The sequence below is a fragment of the Lissotriton vulgaris genome, chromosome 2_1, assembly GCF_964263255.1.
Source record: "Lissotriton vulgaris chromosome 2_1, aLisVul1.2, whole genome shotgun sequence".
Classification (NCBI taxonomy): Eukaryota; Metazoa; Chordata; class Amphibia; order Caudata; family Salamandridae; genus Lissotriton; species Lissotriton vulgaris.
Window position 1 is genome coordinate 16,166,452 of NC_141687.1, and position 17,767 is coordinate 16,184,218.

Genomic DNA, 17,767 nt, shown 5'->3' on the forward strand with positions numbered 1-17,767 from the left:
CAGACTGACCTGTGACAGGAAAGTGACAGAGTGCACCGCACTTCTTTAGACTTTCTTTATTCCCTGATTCAGGAACTGTTGTCAGGGGCACCCTTGTTTTTACACACACAGGAAAGTGACAGAGCGCACCACAGACTGAACTGTGACAGGAAAGTGACAGAGCGCACCACAGACTGAACTGTGACAGGAAGGTGACAGAGCGCACCACAGACTGACCTGTGACAGGAAAGTAAGTGACAGAGCGCACCACAGACTGAACTGTGACAGGAAAGTGACTGAGCGCACCACATACTGAACTGTGACAGGAAGTTGACAGAGCGCACCACAGACTGAACTGAGACAGGAAAGTGACAGAGCGCACCATAGTAACATGTTCTAGCGCTCAGCTATCAGAGAGAACTCATTTATCCACCTTATAAGGATGGAAGGCTGATCAAGGCTCAAATGAACTCAATACCTCTTGCGAGCAGGTCTCTGGGCATAGCAGGTATTTTTCCAATTAAAGGGTTTCTTGGCGCTCTTGAGACAATCACAGAGGATCCAGATCACTTTAGACCCTAGTGTCAAATCATTAGCATTAAAAAGAAAAATGCTAAAAGTGAGGTTCTCAATTGGACAACAGCAAGGATGGAGCGGGCCAGTTGGTTGTTTTATTAGGAGATCTGTGTGCAGCTCTCAGGGCTGGGACCAGGGGCTCGTGCAGGTCACATAGGAGGAGCAGTGGCAGAGCTGTGTGCAGGCCTGAGTGCTGGGACCAGGGCCTCTTCGGGGTTAGATATGAGCTGTGTGCAGAGCTGTGTGGAGAGCTGTGTGCAGGTCTCAGGGCTGGGACCAGGGCCTCTTGCAGGTCAGATACGAGGAGCAGTGGCAGAGCTGTGTGCAGAGCTGTGTGCTGGGACCAGGGCCTCTTTGGGGTTAGATATGAGCAGTGGCAGAGCTGTGTGCTGGGACCAGGGCCTCTTTGGGGTTAGATATGAGCAGTGGCAGAGCTGTGTTCAGAGCTGTGTGCTGGGACCAGGGCCTGTTTGGGGTTAGATATGAGCAGTGGCAGAGCTGTGTGCAGAGCTGTGTGCTGGGACCAGGGCCTGTTTGGGGTTAGATATGAGCAGTGGCAGAGCTGTGTGCTGGGACCAGGGCCTCTTTGGGGTTAGAGATGAGCAGTGGCAGAGCTGTGTTCAGAGCTGTGTGCTGGGACCAGGGCCTCTTTGGGGTTAGATATGAGCAGTGGCAGAGCTGTGTGCTGGGACCAGGGCCTCTTTGAGGTTAGATATGAGCAGTGGCAGAGCTGTGTTCAGAGCTGTGTGCTGGGACCAGGGCCTGTTTGGGGTTAGATATGAGCAGTGGCAGAGCTGTGTTCAGAGCTGTGTGCTGGGACCAGGGCCTCTTTGGGGTTAGAGATGAGCAGTGGCAGAGCTGTGTTCAGAGCTGTGTGCTGGGACCAGGGCCTGTTTGGGGTTAGATATGAGCAGTGGCAGAGCTGTGTGCAGAGCTGTGTGCAGAGCTGTGTGCTGGGACCAGGGCCTCTTTGGGGTTAGAGATGAGCAGTGGCAGAGCTGTGTGCTGGGACCAGGGCCTGTTTGGGGTTAGAGATGAGCAGTGGCAGAGCTGTGTGCTGGGACCAGGGCCTCTTTGGGGTTAGATATGAGCAGTGGCAGAGCTGTGTGCAGAGCTGTGTGCTGGGACCAGGGCCTGTTTGGGGTTAGATATAAGCAGTGGCAGAGCTGTGTGCTGGGACCAGGGCCTGTTTGGGGTTAGATATAAGCAGTGGCAGAGCTGTGCGCAGAGCTGTGTGCAGAGCTGTGTGCTGTGACCAGGGCCTCTTTGGGGTTAGATATGAGCAGTGGCAGAGCTGTGTGCAGAGCTGTGTGCTGGGACCAGGGCCTGTTTGGGGTTAGATATAAGCAGTGGCAGAGCTGTGCGCAGAGCTGTGTGCAGAGCTGTGTGCTGGGACCAGGGCCTCTTTGGGGTTAGATATGAGCAGTGGCAGAGCTGTGCGCAGAGCTGTGTGCAGAGCTGTGTGCTGGGACCAGGGCCTCTTTGGGGTTAGATATGAGCAGTGGCAGAGCTGTGTGCAGAGCTGTGTGCTGGGACCAGGGCCTGTTTGGGGTTAGATATAAGCAGTGGCAGAGCTGTGCGCAGAGCTGTGTGCAGAGCTGTGTGCTGGGACCAGGGCCTCTTTGGGGTTAGATATGAGCAGTGGCAGAGCTGTGTGCAGAGCTGTGTGCAGAGCTGTGTGCTGGGACCAGGGCCTCTTTGGGGTTAGATATAAGCAGTGGCAGAGCTGTGTGCAGAGCTGTGTGCTGGGACCAGGGCCTGTTTGGGGTTAGATAAGAGCAATGGCAGAGCTGTGTGCTTGGACCAGGACCTGTTTGGGGTTAGATAAGAGCAGTGGCAGAGCTGTTTGCAGAGCTGTGTGCTTGGACCAGGGCCTCTTTGGGGTTAGATAAGAGCAGTGGCAGAGCTGTGTGCTGGGACCAGGGCCTCTTTGGGGTTAGATATGAGCAGTGGCAGAGCTGTGCGCAGAGCTGTGTGCTGGGACCAGGGCCTGTTTGGGGTTAGATATGAGCAGTGACAGAGTTGTGTGCTTGGACCAGGGCCTCTTTGGGGTTAGATAGGAGCAGTGACAGAGTTGTGTGCTTGGACCAGGGCCTCTTTGGGGTTAGATAGGAGCAGTGACAGAGCTGTGTGATGGGACCAGGGCCTGTTTGGGGTTAGATAAGAGCAATGGCAGAGCTGTGTGCTTGGACCAGGGCCTCTTTGGGGTTAGATAAGAGCAATGGCAGAGCTGTGTGCTGGGACCAGGGCCTCTTTGGGGTTAGATATGAGCAGTGGCAGAGCTGTGTGCTGGGACCAGGGCCTGTTTGGGGTTAGATATGAGCAGTGGCAGAGCTGTGTGCAGAGCTGTGTGCTGGGACCAGGGCATCTTTGGGGTTAGATAAGAGCAATGGCAGAGCTGTGTGCAGAGATGTGTGCTGGGACCAGGGCCTCTTTGGGGTTAGATATGAGCAGTGGCAGAGCTGTTTGCAGAGCTGTGTGCTTGGACCAGGGCCTGTTTGGGGTTAGATAAGAGCAATGGCAGAGCTGTGTGCTTGGACCAGGGCCTCTTTGGGGTTAGATAAGAGCAGTGGCAGAGCTGTGTGCTGGGACCAGGGCCTCTTTGGGGTTAGAGATGAGCAGTGGCAGAGCTGTGTTCAGAGCTGTGTGCTGGGACCAGGGCCTGTTTGGGGTTAGATATGAGCAGTGGTAGAGCTGTGTGCAGAGCTGTGTGCAGAGCTGTGTGCTGGGACCAGGGCCTCTTTGGGGTTAGATATGAGCAGTGGCAGAGCTGTGTGCAGAGCTGTGTGCAGAGCTGTGTGCTGGGACCAGGGCCTCTTTGGGGTTAGATATGAGCAGTGGCAGAGCTGTGTGCAGAGCTGTGTGCAGAGCTGTGTGCTGGGACCAGGGCCTGTTTGGGGTTAGATATGAGCAGTGGCAGAGCTGTGTGCAGAGCTGTGTGCAGAGCTGTGTGCTGGGACCAGGGCCTCTTTGGGGTTAGATATGAGCAGTGGCAGAGCTGTGTGCTGGGACCGGGGCCTCTTTGGGGTTAGATATGAGCAGTGGCAGAGCTGTGCGCAGAGCTGTGTGCTGGGACCAGGGCCTCTTTGGGGTTAGATATGAGCAGTGGCAGAGCTGTGTGCTGGGACCGGGGCCTCTTTGGGGTTAGATATGAGCAGTGGCAGAGCTGTGTGCTGGGACCGGGGCCTCTTTGGGGTTAGATATGAGCAGTGGCAGAGCTGTGTGCTGGGACCGGGGCCTCTTTGGGGTTAGATATGAGCAGTGGCAGAGCTGTGTTCAGAGCTGTGTGCTGGGACCAGGGCCTGTTTGGGGTTAGATATGAGCAGTGGCAGAGCTGTGTGCAGAGCTGTGTGCAGAGCTGTGTGCTGGGACCAGGGCCTCTTTGGGGTTAGAGATGAGCAGTGGCAGAGCTGTGTGCTGGGACCAGGGCCTGTTTGGGGTTAGAGATGAGCAGTGGCAGAGCTGTGTGCTGGGACCAGGGCCTCTTTGGGGTTAGATATGAGCAGTGGCAGAGCTGTGTGCTGGGACCAGGGCCTCTTTGGGGTTAGATATGAGCAGTGGCAGAGCTGTGTGCAGAGCTGTGTGCTGGGACCAGGGCCTGTTTGGGGTTAGATATAAGCAGTGGCAGAGCTGTGTGCAGAGCTGTGTGCTGGGACCAGGGCCTGTTTGGGGTTAGATATAAGCAGTGGCAGAGCTGTGTGCAGAGCTGTGTGCTGGGACCAGGGCCTCTTTGGGGTTAGATATAAGCAGTGGCAGAGCTGTGTGCAGAGCTGTGTGCTGGGACCAGGGCCTGTTTGGGGTTAGATAAGAGCAATGGCAGAGCTGTGTGCTTGGACCAGGACCTGTTTGGGGTTAGATAAGAGCAGTGGCAGAGCTGTTTGCAGAGCTGTGTGCTTGGACCAGGGCCTCTTTGGGGTTAGATAAGAGCAGTGGCAGAGCTGTGTGCTGGGACCAGGGCCTGTTTGGGGTTAGATATGAGCAGTGACAGAGTTGTGTGCTTGGACCAGGGCCTCTTTGGGGTTAGATAGGAGCAGTGACAGAGTTGTGTGCTTGGACCAGGGCCTCTTTGGGGTTAGATATGAGCAGTGACAGAGTTGTGTGCTTGGACCAGGGCCTCTTTGGGGTTAGATATGAGCAGTGGCAGAGCTGTGTGATGGGACCAGGGCCTGTTTGGGGTTAGATAAGAGCAATGGCAGAGCTGTGTGCTTGGACCAGGGCCTCTTTGGGGTTAGATAGGAGCAGTGACAGAGCTGTGTGCTGGGACCAGGGCCTGTTTGGGGTTAGATATAAGCAGTGGCAGAGCTGTGTGCTGGGACCAGGGCCTGTTTGGGGTTAGATATAAGCAGTGGCAGAGCTGTGCGCAGAGCTGTGTGCAGAGCTGTGTGCTGTGACCAGGGCCTCTTTGGGGTTAGATATGAGCAGTGGCAGAGCTGTGTGCAGAGCTGTGTGCTGGGACCAGGGCCTGTTTGGGGTTAGATATAAGCAGTGGCAGAGCTGTGCGCAGAGCTGTGTGCAGAGCTGTGTGCTGGGACCAGGGCCTCTTTGGGGTTAGATATGAGCAGTGGCAGAGCTGTGCGCAGAGCTGTGTGCAGAGCTGTGTGCTGGGACCAGGGCCTCTTTGGGGTTAGATATGAGCAGTGGCAGAGCTGTGTGCAGAGCTGTGTGCTGGGACCAGGGCCTGTTTGGGGTTAGATATAAGCAGTGGCAGAGCTGTGCGCAGAGCTGTGTGCAGAGCTGTGTGCTGGGACCAGGGCCTCTTTGGGGTTAGATATGAGCAGTGGCAGAGCTGTGTGCAGAGCTGTGTGCAGAGCTGTGTGCTGGGACCAGGGCCTCTTTGGGGTTAGATATAAGCAGTGGCAGAGCTGTGTGCAGAGCTGTGTGCTGGGACCAGGGCCTGTTTGGGGTTAGATAAGAGCAATGGCAGAGCTGTGTGCTTGGACCAGGACCTGTTTGGGGTTAGATAAGAGCAGTGGCAGAGCTGTTTGCAGAGCTGTGTGCTTGGACCAGGGCCTCTTTGGGGTTAGATAAGAGCAGTGGCAGAGCTGTGTGCTGGGACCAGGGCCTCTTTGGGGTTAGATATGAGCAGTGGCAGAGCTGTGCGCAGAGCTGTGTGCTGGGACCAGGGCCTGTTTGGGGTTAGATATGAGCAGTGACAGAGTTGTGTGCTTGGACCAGGGCCTCTTTGGGGTTAGATAGGAGCAGTGACAGAGTTGTGTGCTTGGACCAGGGCCTCTTTGGGGTTAGATAGGAGCAGTGACAGAGCTGTGTGATGGGACCAGGGCCTGTTTGGGGTTAGATAAGAGCAATGGCAGAGCTGTGTGCTTGGACCAGGGCCTCTTTGGGGTTAGATAAGAGCAATGGCAGAGCTGTGTGCTGGGACCAGGGCCTCTTTGGGGTTAGATATGAGCAGTGGCAGAGCTGTGTGCTGGGACCAGGGCCTGTTTGGGGTTAGATATGAGCAGTGGCAGAGCTGTGTGCAGAGCTGTGTGCTGGGACCAGGGCATCTTTGGGGTTAGATAAGAGCAATGGCAGAGCTGTGTGCAGAGCTGTGTGCTGGGACCAGGGCCTCTTTGGGGTTAGATATGAGCAGTGGCAGAGCTGTTTGCAGAGCTGTGTGCTTGGACCAGGGCCTGTTTGGGGTTAGATAAGAGCAATGGCAGAGCTGTGTGCTTGGACCAGGGCCTCTTTGGGGTTAGATAAGAGCAGTGGCAGAGCTGTGTGCTGGGACCAGGGCCTCTTTGGGGTTAGAGATGAGCAGTGGCAGAGCTGTGTTCAGAGCTGTGTGCTGGGACCAGGGCCTGTTTGGGGTTAGATATGAGCAGTGGTAGAGCTGTGTGCAGAGCTGTGTGCAGAGCTGTGTGCTGGGACCAGGGCCTCTTTGGGGTTAGATATGAGCAGTGGCAGAGCTGTGTGCAGAGCTGTGTGCAGAGCTGTGTGCTGGGACCAGGGCCTCTTTGGGGTTAGATATGAGCAGTGGCAGAGCTGTGTGCAGAGCTGTGTGCAGAGCTGTGTGCTGGGACCAGGGCCTGTTTGGGGTTAGATATGAGCAGTGGCAGAGCTGTGTGCAGAGCTGTGTGCAGAGCTGTGTGCTGGGACCAGGGCCTCTTTGGGGTTAGATATGAGCAGTGGCAGAGCTGTGTGCTGGGACCGGGGCCTCTTTGGGGTTAGATATGAGCAGTGGCAGAGCTGTGCGCAGAGCTGTGTGCTGGGACCAGGGCCTCTTTGGGGTTAGATATGAGCAGTGGCAGAGCTGTGTGCTGGGACCGGGGCCTCTTTGGGGTTAGATATGAGCAGTGGCAGAGCTGTGTGCTGGGACCGGGGCCTCTTTGGGGTTAGATATGAGCAGTGGCAGAGCTGTGTGCTGGGACCGGGGCCTCTTTGGGGTTAGATATGAGCAGTGGCAGAGCTGTGTTCAGAGCTGTGTGCTGGGACCAGGGCCTGTTTGGGGTTAGATATGAGCAGTGGCAGAGCTGTGTGCAGAGCTGTGTGCAGAGCTGTGTGCTGGGACCAGGGCCTCTTTGGGGTTAGAGATGAGCAGTGGCAGAGCTGTGTGCTGGGACCAGGGCCTGTTTGGGGTTAGAGATGAGCAGTGGCAGAGCTGTGTGCTGGGACTAGGGCCTCTTTGGGGTTAGATATGAGCAGTGGCAGAGCTGTGTGCTGGGACCAGGGCCTCTTTGGGGTTAGATATGAGCAGTGGCAGAGCTGTGTGCAGAGCTGTGTGCTGGGACCAGGGCCTGTTTGGGGTTAGATATAAGCAGTGGCAGAGCTGTGTGCAGAGCTGTGTGCTGGGACCAGGGCCTGTTTGGGGTTAGATATAAGCAGTGGCAGAGCTGTGTGCAGAGCTGTGTGCTGGGACCAGGGCCTCTTTGGGGTTAGATATAAGCAGTGGCAGAGCTGTGTGCAGAGCTGTGTGCTGGGACCAGGGCCTGTTTGGGGTTAGATAAGAGCAATGGCAGAGCTGTGTGCTTGGACCAGGACCTGTTTGGGGTTAGATAAGAGCAGTGGCAGAGCTGTTTGCAGAGCTGTGTGCTTGGACCAGGGCCTCTTTGGGGTTAGATAAGAGCAGTGGCAGAGCTGTGTGCTGGGACCAGGGCCTGTTTGGGGTTAGATTTGAGCAGTGACAGAGTTGTGTGCTTGGACCAGGGCCTCTTTGGGGTTAGATAGGAGCAGTGACAGAGTTGTGTGCTTGGACCAGGGCCTCTTTGGGGTTAGATATGAGCAGTGACAGAGTTGTGTGCTTGGACCAGGGCCTCTTTGGGGTTAGATATGAGCAGTGGCAGAGCTGTGTGATGGGACCAGGGCCTGTTTGGGGTTAGATAAGAGCAATGGCAGAGCTGTGTGCTTGGACCAGGGCCTCTTTGGGGTTAGATAAGAGCAATGGCAGAGCTGTGTGCTGGGACCAGGGCCTCTTTTGGGTTAGATATGAGCAGTGACAGAGCTGTGTGCTGGGACCAGGGCCTCTTTGGGGTTAGATATGAGCAGTGGCAGAGCTGTGTGCTGGGACCAGGGCCTCTTTGGGGTTAGATAAGAGCAATGGCAGAGCTGTGTGCAGAGCTGTGTGCTGGGACCAGGGCCTCTTTGGGGTTAGATATGAGCAGTGGCAGAGCTGTTTGCAGAGCTGTGTGCTTGGACCAGGGCCTGTTTGGGGTTAGATAAGAGCAATGGCAGAGCTGTGTGCTTGGACCAGGGCCTCTTTGGGGTTAGATAAGAGCAGTGGCAGAGCTGTGTGCTGGGACCAGGGCCTCTTTGGGGTTAGAGATGAGCAGTGGCAGAGCTGTGTTCAGAGCTGTGTGCTGGGACCAGGGCCTGTTTGGGGTTAGATATGAGCAGTGGCAGAGCTGTGTGCAGAGCTGTGTGCAGAGCTGTGTGCTGGGACCAGGGCCTCTTTGGGGTTAGATATGAGCAGTGGCAGAGCTGTGTGCAGAGCTGTGTGCAGAGCTGTGTGCTGGGACCAGGGCCTGTTTGGGGTTAGATATGAGCAGTGGCAGAGCTGTGTGCAGAGCTGTGTGCAGAGCTGTGTGCTGGGACCAGGGCCTCTTTGGGGTTAGATATGAGCAGTGGCAGAGCTGTGCGCAGAGCTGTGTGCTGGGACCAGGGCCTCTTTGGGGTTAGATATGAGCAGTGGCAGAGCTGTGTGCTGGGACCGGGGCCTCTTTGGGGTTAGATATGAGCAGTGGCAGAGCTGTGTGCTGGGACCAGGGCCTGTTTGGGGTTAGATATGAGCAGTGGCAGAGCTGTGTGCAGAGCTGTGTGCAGAGCTGTGTGCTGGGACCGGGGCCTCTTTGGGGTTAGATATGAGCAGTGGCAGAGCTGTGCGCAGAGCTGTGTGCTGGGACCAGGGCCTCTTTGGGGTTAGATATGAGCAGTGGCAGAGCTGTGTGCAGAGCTGTGTGCAGAGCTGTGTGCTGGGACCAGGGCCTCTTTGGGGTTAGATATGAGCAGTGGCAGAGCTGTGCGCAGAGCTGTGTGCTGGGACCAGGGCCTCTTTGGGGTTAGATATGAGCAGTGGCAGAGCTGTGTGCTGGGACCGGGGCCTCTTTGGGGTTAGATATGAGCAGTGGCAGAGCTGTGTGCTGGGACCAGGGCCTGTTTGGGGTTAGATATGAGCAGTGGCAGAGCTGTGTGCAGAGCTGTGTGCAGAGCTGTGTGCTGGGACCGGGGCCTCTTTGGGGTTAGATATGAGCAGTGGCAGAGCTGTGCGCAGAGCTGTGTGCTGGGACCAGGGCCTCTTTGGGGTTAGATATGAGCAGTGGCAGAGCTGTGCGCAGAGCTGTGTGCTGGGACCAGGGCCTCTTTGGGGTTAGATATGAGCAGTGGCAGAGCTGTGTGCTGGGACCAGTGCCTCTTTGGGGTTAGATATGAGCAGTGACAGAGCTGTGTGCTGGGACCAGGGCCTCTTCGGGGTTAGATATGAGCTGTGTGCAGAGCTGTGTGGAGAGCTGTGTGCAGGTCTCAGGGCTGGGACCAGGGCCTCTTGCAAGTCAGATACGAGGAGCAGTGGCAGAGCTGTGCGCAGAGCTGTGTGCTTGGATCAGGGCCTCTTTGGGGTTAGATATGAGCAGTGGCAGAGCTGTGTGCTGGGACCAGGGCCTCTTTGGGGTTAGATATGAGCAGTGGCAGAGCTGTGTGCTGGGACCATTTGGGGTTAGATATGAGCAGTGGCAGAGCTGTGTGCTGGGACCAGGGCCTCTTTGGGGTTAGATATGAGCAGTGGCAGAGCTGTGCGCAGAGCTGTGTGCAGAGCTGTGTGCTGGGACCAGGGCCTCTTTGGGGTTAGATATGAGCAGTGGCAGAGCTGTGTGCAGAGCTGTGTGCAGAGCTGTGTGCTGGGACCAGGGCCTGTTTGGGGTTAGATATGAGCAGTGGCAGAGCTGTGTGCAGAGCTGTGTGCAGAGCTGTGTGCTGGGACCAGGGCCTGTTTGGGGTTAGATATGAGCAGTGGCAGAGCTGTGTGCAGAGCTGTGTGCAGAGCTGTGTGCTGGGACCAGGGCCTGTTTGGGGTTAGATAAGAGCAGTGGCAGAGCTGTGCGCAGAGCTGTGTGCTGGGACCAGGGCCTGTTTGGGGTTAGATAAGAGCAGTGACAGAGCTGTGTGCTGGGACCAGGGCCTGTTTGGGGTTAGATAAGAGCAGTGACAGAGCTGTGTGCTGGGACCAGGGCCTCTTTGGGGTTAGATATGAGCAGTGGCAGAGCTGTGTGCTTGGACCAGGGCCTCTTTGGGGTTAGATATGAGCAGTGGCAGAGCTGTGTGCTTGGACCAGGGCCTCTTTGGGGTTAGATAAGAGCAATGGCAGAGCTGTGTGATGGGACCAGGGCCTGTTTGGGGTTAGATAAGAGCAATGGCAGAGCTGTGTGCTTGGACCAGGGCCTCTTTGGGGTTAGATAAGAGCAATGGCAGAGCTGTGTGCTGGGACCAGGGCCTCTTTGGGGTTAGATATGAGCAGTGGCAGAGCTGTGTGCTGGGACCAGGGCCTGTTTGGGGTTAGATATGAGCAGTGGCAGAGCTGTGTGCAGAGCTGTGTGCTGGGACCAGGGCCTCTTTGGGGTTAGATAAGAGCAATGGCAGAGCTGTGTGCAGAGCTGTGTGCTGGGACCAGGGCCTCTTTGGGGTTAGATATGAGCAGTGGCAGAGCTGTTTGCAGAGCTGTGTGCTTGGACCAGGGCCTGTTTGGGGTTAGATAAGAGCAATGGCAGAGCTGTGTGCTTGGACCAGGGCCTCTTTGGGGTTAGATAAGAGCAGTGGCAGAGCTGTGTGCTGGGACCAGGGCCTCTTTGGGGTTAGAGATGAGCAGTGGCAGAGCTGTGTTCAGAGCTGTGTGCTCGGACCAGGGCCTGTTTGGGGTTAGATATGACCAGTGGCAGAGCTGTGTGCAGAGCTGTGTGCTGGGACCAGGGCCTCTTTGGGGTTAGATATGAGCAGTGGCAGAGCTGTGTGCAGAGCTGTGTGCAGAGCTGTGTGCTGGGACCAGGGCCTCTTTGGGGTTAGATATGAGCAGTGGCAGAGCTGTGTGCAGAGCTGTGTGCAGAGCTGTGTGCTGGGACCAGGGCCTGTTTGGGGTTAGATATGAGCAGTGGCAGAGCTGTGTGCAGAGCTGTGTGCAGAGCTGTGTGCTGGGACCAGGGCCTCTTTGGGGTTAGATATGAGCAGTGGCAGAGCTGTGTGCTGGGACCGGGGCCTCTTTGGGGTTAGATATGAGCAGTGGCAGAGCTGTGCGCAGAGCTGTGTGCTGGGACCAGGGCCTCTTTGGGGTTAGATATGAGCAGTGGCAGAGCTGTGTACTGGGACCGGGGCCTCTTTGGGGTTAGATATGAGCAGTGGCAGAGCTGTGTGCTGGGACCGGGGCCTCTTTGGGGTTAGATATGAGCAGTGGCAGAGCTGTGTGCTGGGACCAGGGCCTCTTTGGGGTTAGATATGAGCAGTGGCAGAGCTGTGTTCAGAGCTGTGTGCTGGGACCAGGGCCTGTTTGGGGTTAGATATGAGCAGTGGCAGAGCTGTGTTCAGAGCTGTGTGCTGGGACCAGGGCCTCTTTGGGGTTAGAGATGAGCAGTGGCAGAGCTGTGTTCAGAGCTGTGTGCTGGGACCAGGGCCTGTTTGGGGTTAGATATGAGCAGTGGCAGAGCTGTGTGCAGAGCTGTGTGCAGAGCTGTGTGCTGGGACCAGGGCCTCTTTGGGGTTAGAGATGAGCAGTGGCAGAGCTGTGTGCTGGGACCAGGGCCTGTTTGGGGTTAGAGATGAGCAGTGGCAGAGCTGTGTGCTGGGACCAGGGCCTCTTTGGGGTTAGAGATGAGCAGTGGCAGAGCTGTGTGCAGGGACCAGGGCCTGTTTGGGGTTAGAGATGAGCAGTGGCAGAGCTGTGTGCTGGGACCAGGGCCTCTTTGGGGTTAGATATGAGCAGTGGCAGAGCTGTGTGCTGGGACCGGGGCCTCTTTGGGGTTAGATATGAGCAGTGGCAGAGCTGTGTGCTGGGACCAGGGCCTCTTTGGGGTTAGATATGAGCAGTGGCAGAGCTGTGTTCAGAGCTGTGTGCTGGGACCAGGGCCTGTTTGGGGTTAGATATGAGCAGTGGCAGAGCTGTGTTCAGAGCTGTGTGCTGGGACCAGGGCCTCTTTGGGGTTAGAGATGAGCAGTGGCAGAGCTGTGTTCAGAGCTGTGTGCTGGGACCAGGGCCTGTTTGGGGTTAGATATGAGCAGTGGCAGAGCTGTGTGCAGAGCTGTGTGCAGAGCTGTGTGCTGGGACCAGGGCCTCTTTGGGGTTAGAGATGAGCAGTGGCAGAGCTGTGTGCTGGGACCAGGGCCTGTTTGGGGTTAGAGATGAGCAGTGGCAGAGCTGTGTGCTGGGACCAGGGCCTCTTTGGGGTTAGAGATGAGCAGTGGCAGAGCTGTGTTCAGAGCTGTGTGCTGGGACCAGGGCCTCTTTGGGGTTAGATATGAGCAGTGGCAGAGCTGTGTGCAGAGCTGTGTGCTGGGACCAGGGCCTGTTTGGGGTTAGATATAAGCAGTGGCAGAGCTGTGTGCAGAGCTGTGTGCTGGGACCAGGGCCTGTTTGGGGTTAGATATAAGCAGTGGCAGAGCTGTGTGCAGAGCTGTGTGCTTGGACCAGGGCCTCTTTGGGGTTAGATATGAGCAGTGGCAGAGCTGTGTGCAGAGCTGTGTGCTGGGACCAGGGCCTCTTTGGGGTTAGATATGAGCAGTGGCAGAGCTGTGTGCAGAGCTGTGTGCTGGGACCAGGGCCTCTTTGGGGTTAGATATGAGCAGTGGCAGAGCTGTGTGCTTGGACCAGGACCTGTTTGGGGTTAGATAAGAGCAGTGGCAGAGCTGTGTGCTGGGACCAGGGCCTCTTTGGGGTTAGATATGAGCAGTGGCAGAGCTGTGCGCAGAGCTGTGTGCTTGGACCAGGGCCTCTTTGGGGTTAGATAAGAGCAGTGGCAGAGCTGTGTGCTGGGACCAGGGCCTCTTTGGGGTTAGATATGAGCAGTGGCAGAGCTGTGTGCAGAGCTGTGTGCTTGGACCAGGGCCTCTTTGGGGTTAGATAAGAGCAATGGCAGAGCTGTGTGCTGGGACCAGGGCCTCTTTGGGGTTAGATAAGAGCAATGGCAGAGCTGTGTGCAGAGCTGTGTGCTGGGACCAGGGCCTCTTTGGGGTTAGAGATGAGCAGTGGCAGAGCTGTGTTCAGAGCTGTGTGCTGGGACCAGGGCCTGTTTGGGGTTAGATATGAGCAGTGGCAGAGCTGTGTGCAGAGCTGTGTGCAGAGCTGTGTGCTGGGACCAGGGCCTCTTTGGGGTTAGATATGAGCAGTGGCAGAGCTGTGTGCTGGGACCGGGGCCTCTTTGGGGTTAGATATGAGCAGTGGCAGAGCTGTGCGCAGAGCTGTGTGCTGGGACCAGGGCCTCTTTGGGGTTAGATATGAGCAGTGGCAGAGCTGTGCGCAGAGCTGTGTGCTGGGACCAGGGCCTCTTTGGGGTTAGATATGAGCAGTGGCAGAGCTGTGCGCAGAGCTGTGTGCTGGGACCAGGGCCTCTTTGGGGTTAGATATGAGCAGTGGCAGAGCTGTGTGCTGGGACCAGGGCCTCTTTGGGGTTAGATATGAGCAGTGACAGAGCTGTGTGCAGAGCTGTGTGCAGAGCTGTGTGCTGGGACCAGGGCCTCTTTGGGGTTAGATATGAGCAGTGGCAGAGCTGTGTGCTGGGACCGGGGCCTCTTCGGGGTTAGATATGAGCTGTGTGCAGAGCTGTGTGGAGAGCTGTGTGCAGGTCTCAGGGCTGGGACCAGGGCCTCTTGCAAGTCAGATACGAGGAGCAGTGGCAGAGCTGTGCGCAGAGCTGTGTGCTTGGATCAGGGCCTCTTTGGGGTTAGATATGAGCAGTGGCAGAGCTGTGTGCTGGGACCAGGGCCTCTTTGGGGTTAGATATGAGCTGTGCGCAGAGCTGTGTGCTGGGACCAGGGCCTCTTTGGGGTTAGATAGGAGCAGTGGCAGAGCTGTGTGCTGGGACCAGGGCCTCTTTGGGGTTAGATAGGAGCAGTGGCAGAGCTGTGTGCTGGGACCAGGGCCTCTTTGGGGTTAGATAGGAGCAGTGGCAGAGCTGTGTGCTGGGACCAGGGCCTCTTTGGGGTTAGATATGAGCTGTGCGCAGAGCTGTGTGCTTGGACCAGGGCCTCTTTGGGGTTAGATAAGAGCAGTGGCAGAGCTGTGTGCTGGGACCATTTGGGGTTAGATATGAGCAGTGGCAGAGCTGTGTGCTGGGACCAGGGCCTGTTTGGGGTTAGATATGAGCAGTGGCAGAGCTGTGCGCAGAGCTGTGTGCAGAGCTGTGTGCTGGGACCAGGGCCTCTTTGGGGTTAGATATGAGCAGTGGCAGAGCTGTGTGCAGAGCTGTTTGCAGAGCTGTGTGCAGAGCTGTGTGCTGGGACCAGGGCCTCTTTGGGGTTAGATATGAGCTGTGTGCAGAGCTGTGTGCTGGGACTAGGGCCTCTTTGGGGTTAGATATGAGCAGTGGCTCATATCTGTGTGCAGAGCTGGCAGTGGCAGAGCTGTGCAGCAGTGCTGGGCAGGGAGGGTCTGCTGCCAGGCCAGGCCTGAGGAGCAGTGCAGGGTGTGGGGGAGGGGTTCATCCAAGGAAGGGTGCTTCGGGTCAGGCCTGGGGGGGCCTGGTAAAGCTGTGTCTGCTGCTGAAATGTCAACTCACGTCGCGAATGTACCCCGGTACCTCATTGCCCCTCTCCCTCGCCCTGGAAGATGCCCTCATGGCCGGCAGAGCCACAGTCCGGAGCTGACAAACCTGTTCTCCTCGTCCTCCCGTGCTTCCTCCTCCCGCCTCCTCCGCTCTTCCTCCTGCAGCCTCCGCTCTTCCTCCACCCTCCTCATCCTCTGCTCCTCCTCCAGCCTTCTTTGCTGCTCTTCTTGGCGCCTCTGCTCCTCTTCTAGGCGCCTGCGCTCCTCTTCGAGGCGCCTGCGCTCCTCTTGCTGCAGCAGCAGGTACCTCCGCCGGCCCAGCTGCCCTCTCCAGACCCTCTGGAGCAGGAGGGCCGCGGCCTGCAGGCTCCGGAAGTAGCGCCTGCACAAGAAGGCCCGGTGGTGCTTCTGAAGGGTGAGCACGCTGAGCTGCAGCGCCCGGAAGCGCTTCCTGGAGGGGGGTCAGAAAAGAAAGCTTTAGGAAGCGGGCTGGCAGGGGGCCAGTGGACTCACCCTGGCCCAGGGGCGGCTGGGCGAGCGGGAGGGAAAACCAGGCGGTGCTGGACACTCGTCAGAGTCAGACCCCATGATTGATGCATAGGCAAGAATCATAACACATGGCTACCGCATGGGCCAGGATCACCCTGCATGGCTTCCTGACTCACTAGAATCAGACACCAGGGCTGACACATATAACAACGACAGCAACTCGACAACCTTGATCGATAACCTCGACAACCTCGGACCGACACAACTCGTCACAACGCCCACCCACTCTGCAGGCCACACGCTTGACCCCATCTTCTCCCCAAGCCCCCACGTCGCTTTCAGCCACACCATCGAACTCCTCTGGACCGACCACCACTGCATCCACTTCTCCTTCCAGAAACCCACCACACACCACCGCACCCAACAGATCCCTCGCCGCTACTGGAGAAAAATCACCGAAGACCAACTTCATGCAAATCTCGCTCTCAGCCCACCCACCGAACCCTCCAACACCAACGACGCTGCCCGCAAACTCAGACGCTTGATCGATGACTGCGCCAAACCCTTGCCCCGCTGAAGAAACCACCCCACAGAGACCCCAGCAAGAGGGCCAGCTGGTTCAACCCAGAAATCCTAACCTCTATGCGAGCCTGCCGGAAACTAGAGAAGAAATTGCACAGTGAACAAATTCCGGACAGCCATGCAGCACACAAGGACACCATCCGCAACCACCACCACCTCATCAGGATGGCCAAGAGGGCCTCCTTCAAAGACCGCCTCGACAACAACGCACACAACAGCAAGGAGCTCTTTAACATCCCTCCGTACACCATCGATCACAACCCCCTGCTAGCCTGGACCATCATGAGCATCGATGACACCATCAAGACCATGAGCACAATCCACTCCGGTTCCCCATCAGACCCATTTCTGCACCACGACTTCAACAGAGCAAACCGCTCCATCGCACCCCACATGCGCAACGTCATCAATCTCTCCCTCGAGGCCGCGACCTTGACAGAGATCTGAAAACAAGCCGAGATCAACCCCCTACTCAAAAAACCAAGGGCTGACCCTAAAGCCCTCAAGAACTTCCAGCCCATCACTTTGCTCCTTTTCTCGGCCAAGGTCATCAAGAAAATAGTCAACAGACAGCTAACCCGATACCTCGAAGAAAACAGAATCCTGGACCCTTCCCAGTCAGGATTCCGAAGCAACCACAGCACTGAGACTGCCCTCATTGCTGCCACTGACGACATCAGAAAACTGCTGGACAATGGTGAAACCGCAGCTCTCATCCTCCTGGACCTCTCCACCGCCTTCGACACTGTCTGCCATCGCACACTACGCACATGCCTCCACGCCATAGGGATCCATGACAGAGCCCTAGAATGGACCACCTCCTTCCTCTCCGGCAGAACCCAGAGCGTCCGCCTCCCTAAATTCCGATCCAAAGCCTCTAAGATCATCTGCGGCATACCCCAGGGCTCCTCCCTAAGCCCGACACTGTTCAACATTTACATGGCCCTGCTCGCACATGTCGCACGACAGCACGACCTCAACATAATCTCCTATGCCGACAAAACTCAAATGATTCTCTCCCTCATCAAGGACCCCATCACCACCAAAGCCTACCTCCACGAAGGAATAAAGGCTGTCGCCAACTGGATGATGACCAGCCGACTAAAGCTGAACACGGACAAAATGGAAGTCCTCATCCTCGGCTCCAACCCCTCAGCCTGGGATGACTCCTGGTGGCCAACGGCACTTGGGATAGCCCCGACACCCACCGACCACGCACGCAACCTAGGCACATCACCCCCCACCTGAGAAACCTGCACTGGCTCCCCGTCAACAAGAGGATATCCTTCAAGTTCCTCCTCCACGCACACAAGGCACTCCACAATACCAGCCCAGCCTACCTCAACAAACGACTTTCCTTCTACACCCCCAACCGCCAGCTCCGCTCCGCTGACCTCGCTCTCGCCACCATACCGCGCTTCCGAAGGAAAACCACAAGCGGGAGGTCCTTCTCCCACCTTGTCGCCAGAACCTGGAAAGACCCTCCCACTGAACCTATGACAGACCCAAGACCTGCTGACCTTCAGGAGGCTACTCAAGACCTGGCTGTTCGATCAGTAGCACCCCCCCGCCCCTTCTCCCAGCACCTTGAAACCCTCACAGGTTTGTAGTGCGCTCTACAAATGTTGTTGATTGATTGATTGATTGACACATACACAAGAATCACAACACATGGCTACCACATTCAGCAGATTCCGAAAACATGGCTACAAGATGTGCAAGAATCAGACACCATGGCTAAAACATGGGCCAGGATCACCCATCATGGCTTCCTGACACACTAGAACCAGAAAACAAGGCTTCCTGATACACAAGAATCAGACACCATGGCTGATGCATAGACAAGAATCAAACAACATGGCTACCAAACACACAGGAATCAAAGAACATGACTTTCACATACACCAGAGTCTGAAAACATGGCTACAACATGTGCCAGAATCCGACACAATGGCTAACACATGGGCCAGA

At 56.7% G+C, this 17,767-nt stretch overlaps 1 protein-coding gene across 1 annotated transcript in view; it reads right to left on the reverse strand.

Moving 5' to 3' along the window:
• Window positions 1-17,767, reverse strand: part of LOC147729472 (unconventional myosin-X-like) — a 763,954-nt gene that overhangs the window by 159,531 nt on the left and 586,656 nt on the right. The window contains exon 23 of the mRNA XM_086954339.1: window positions 14,832-15,176. Coding sequence (XP_086810465.1) covers window positions 14,832-15,176 — 345 coding nt within the window. The remainder of the gene's footprint in view (window positions 1-14,831; window positions 15,177-17,767) is intronic.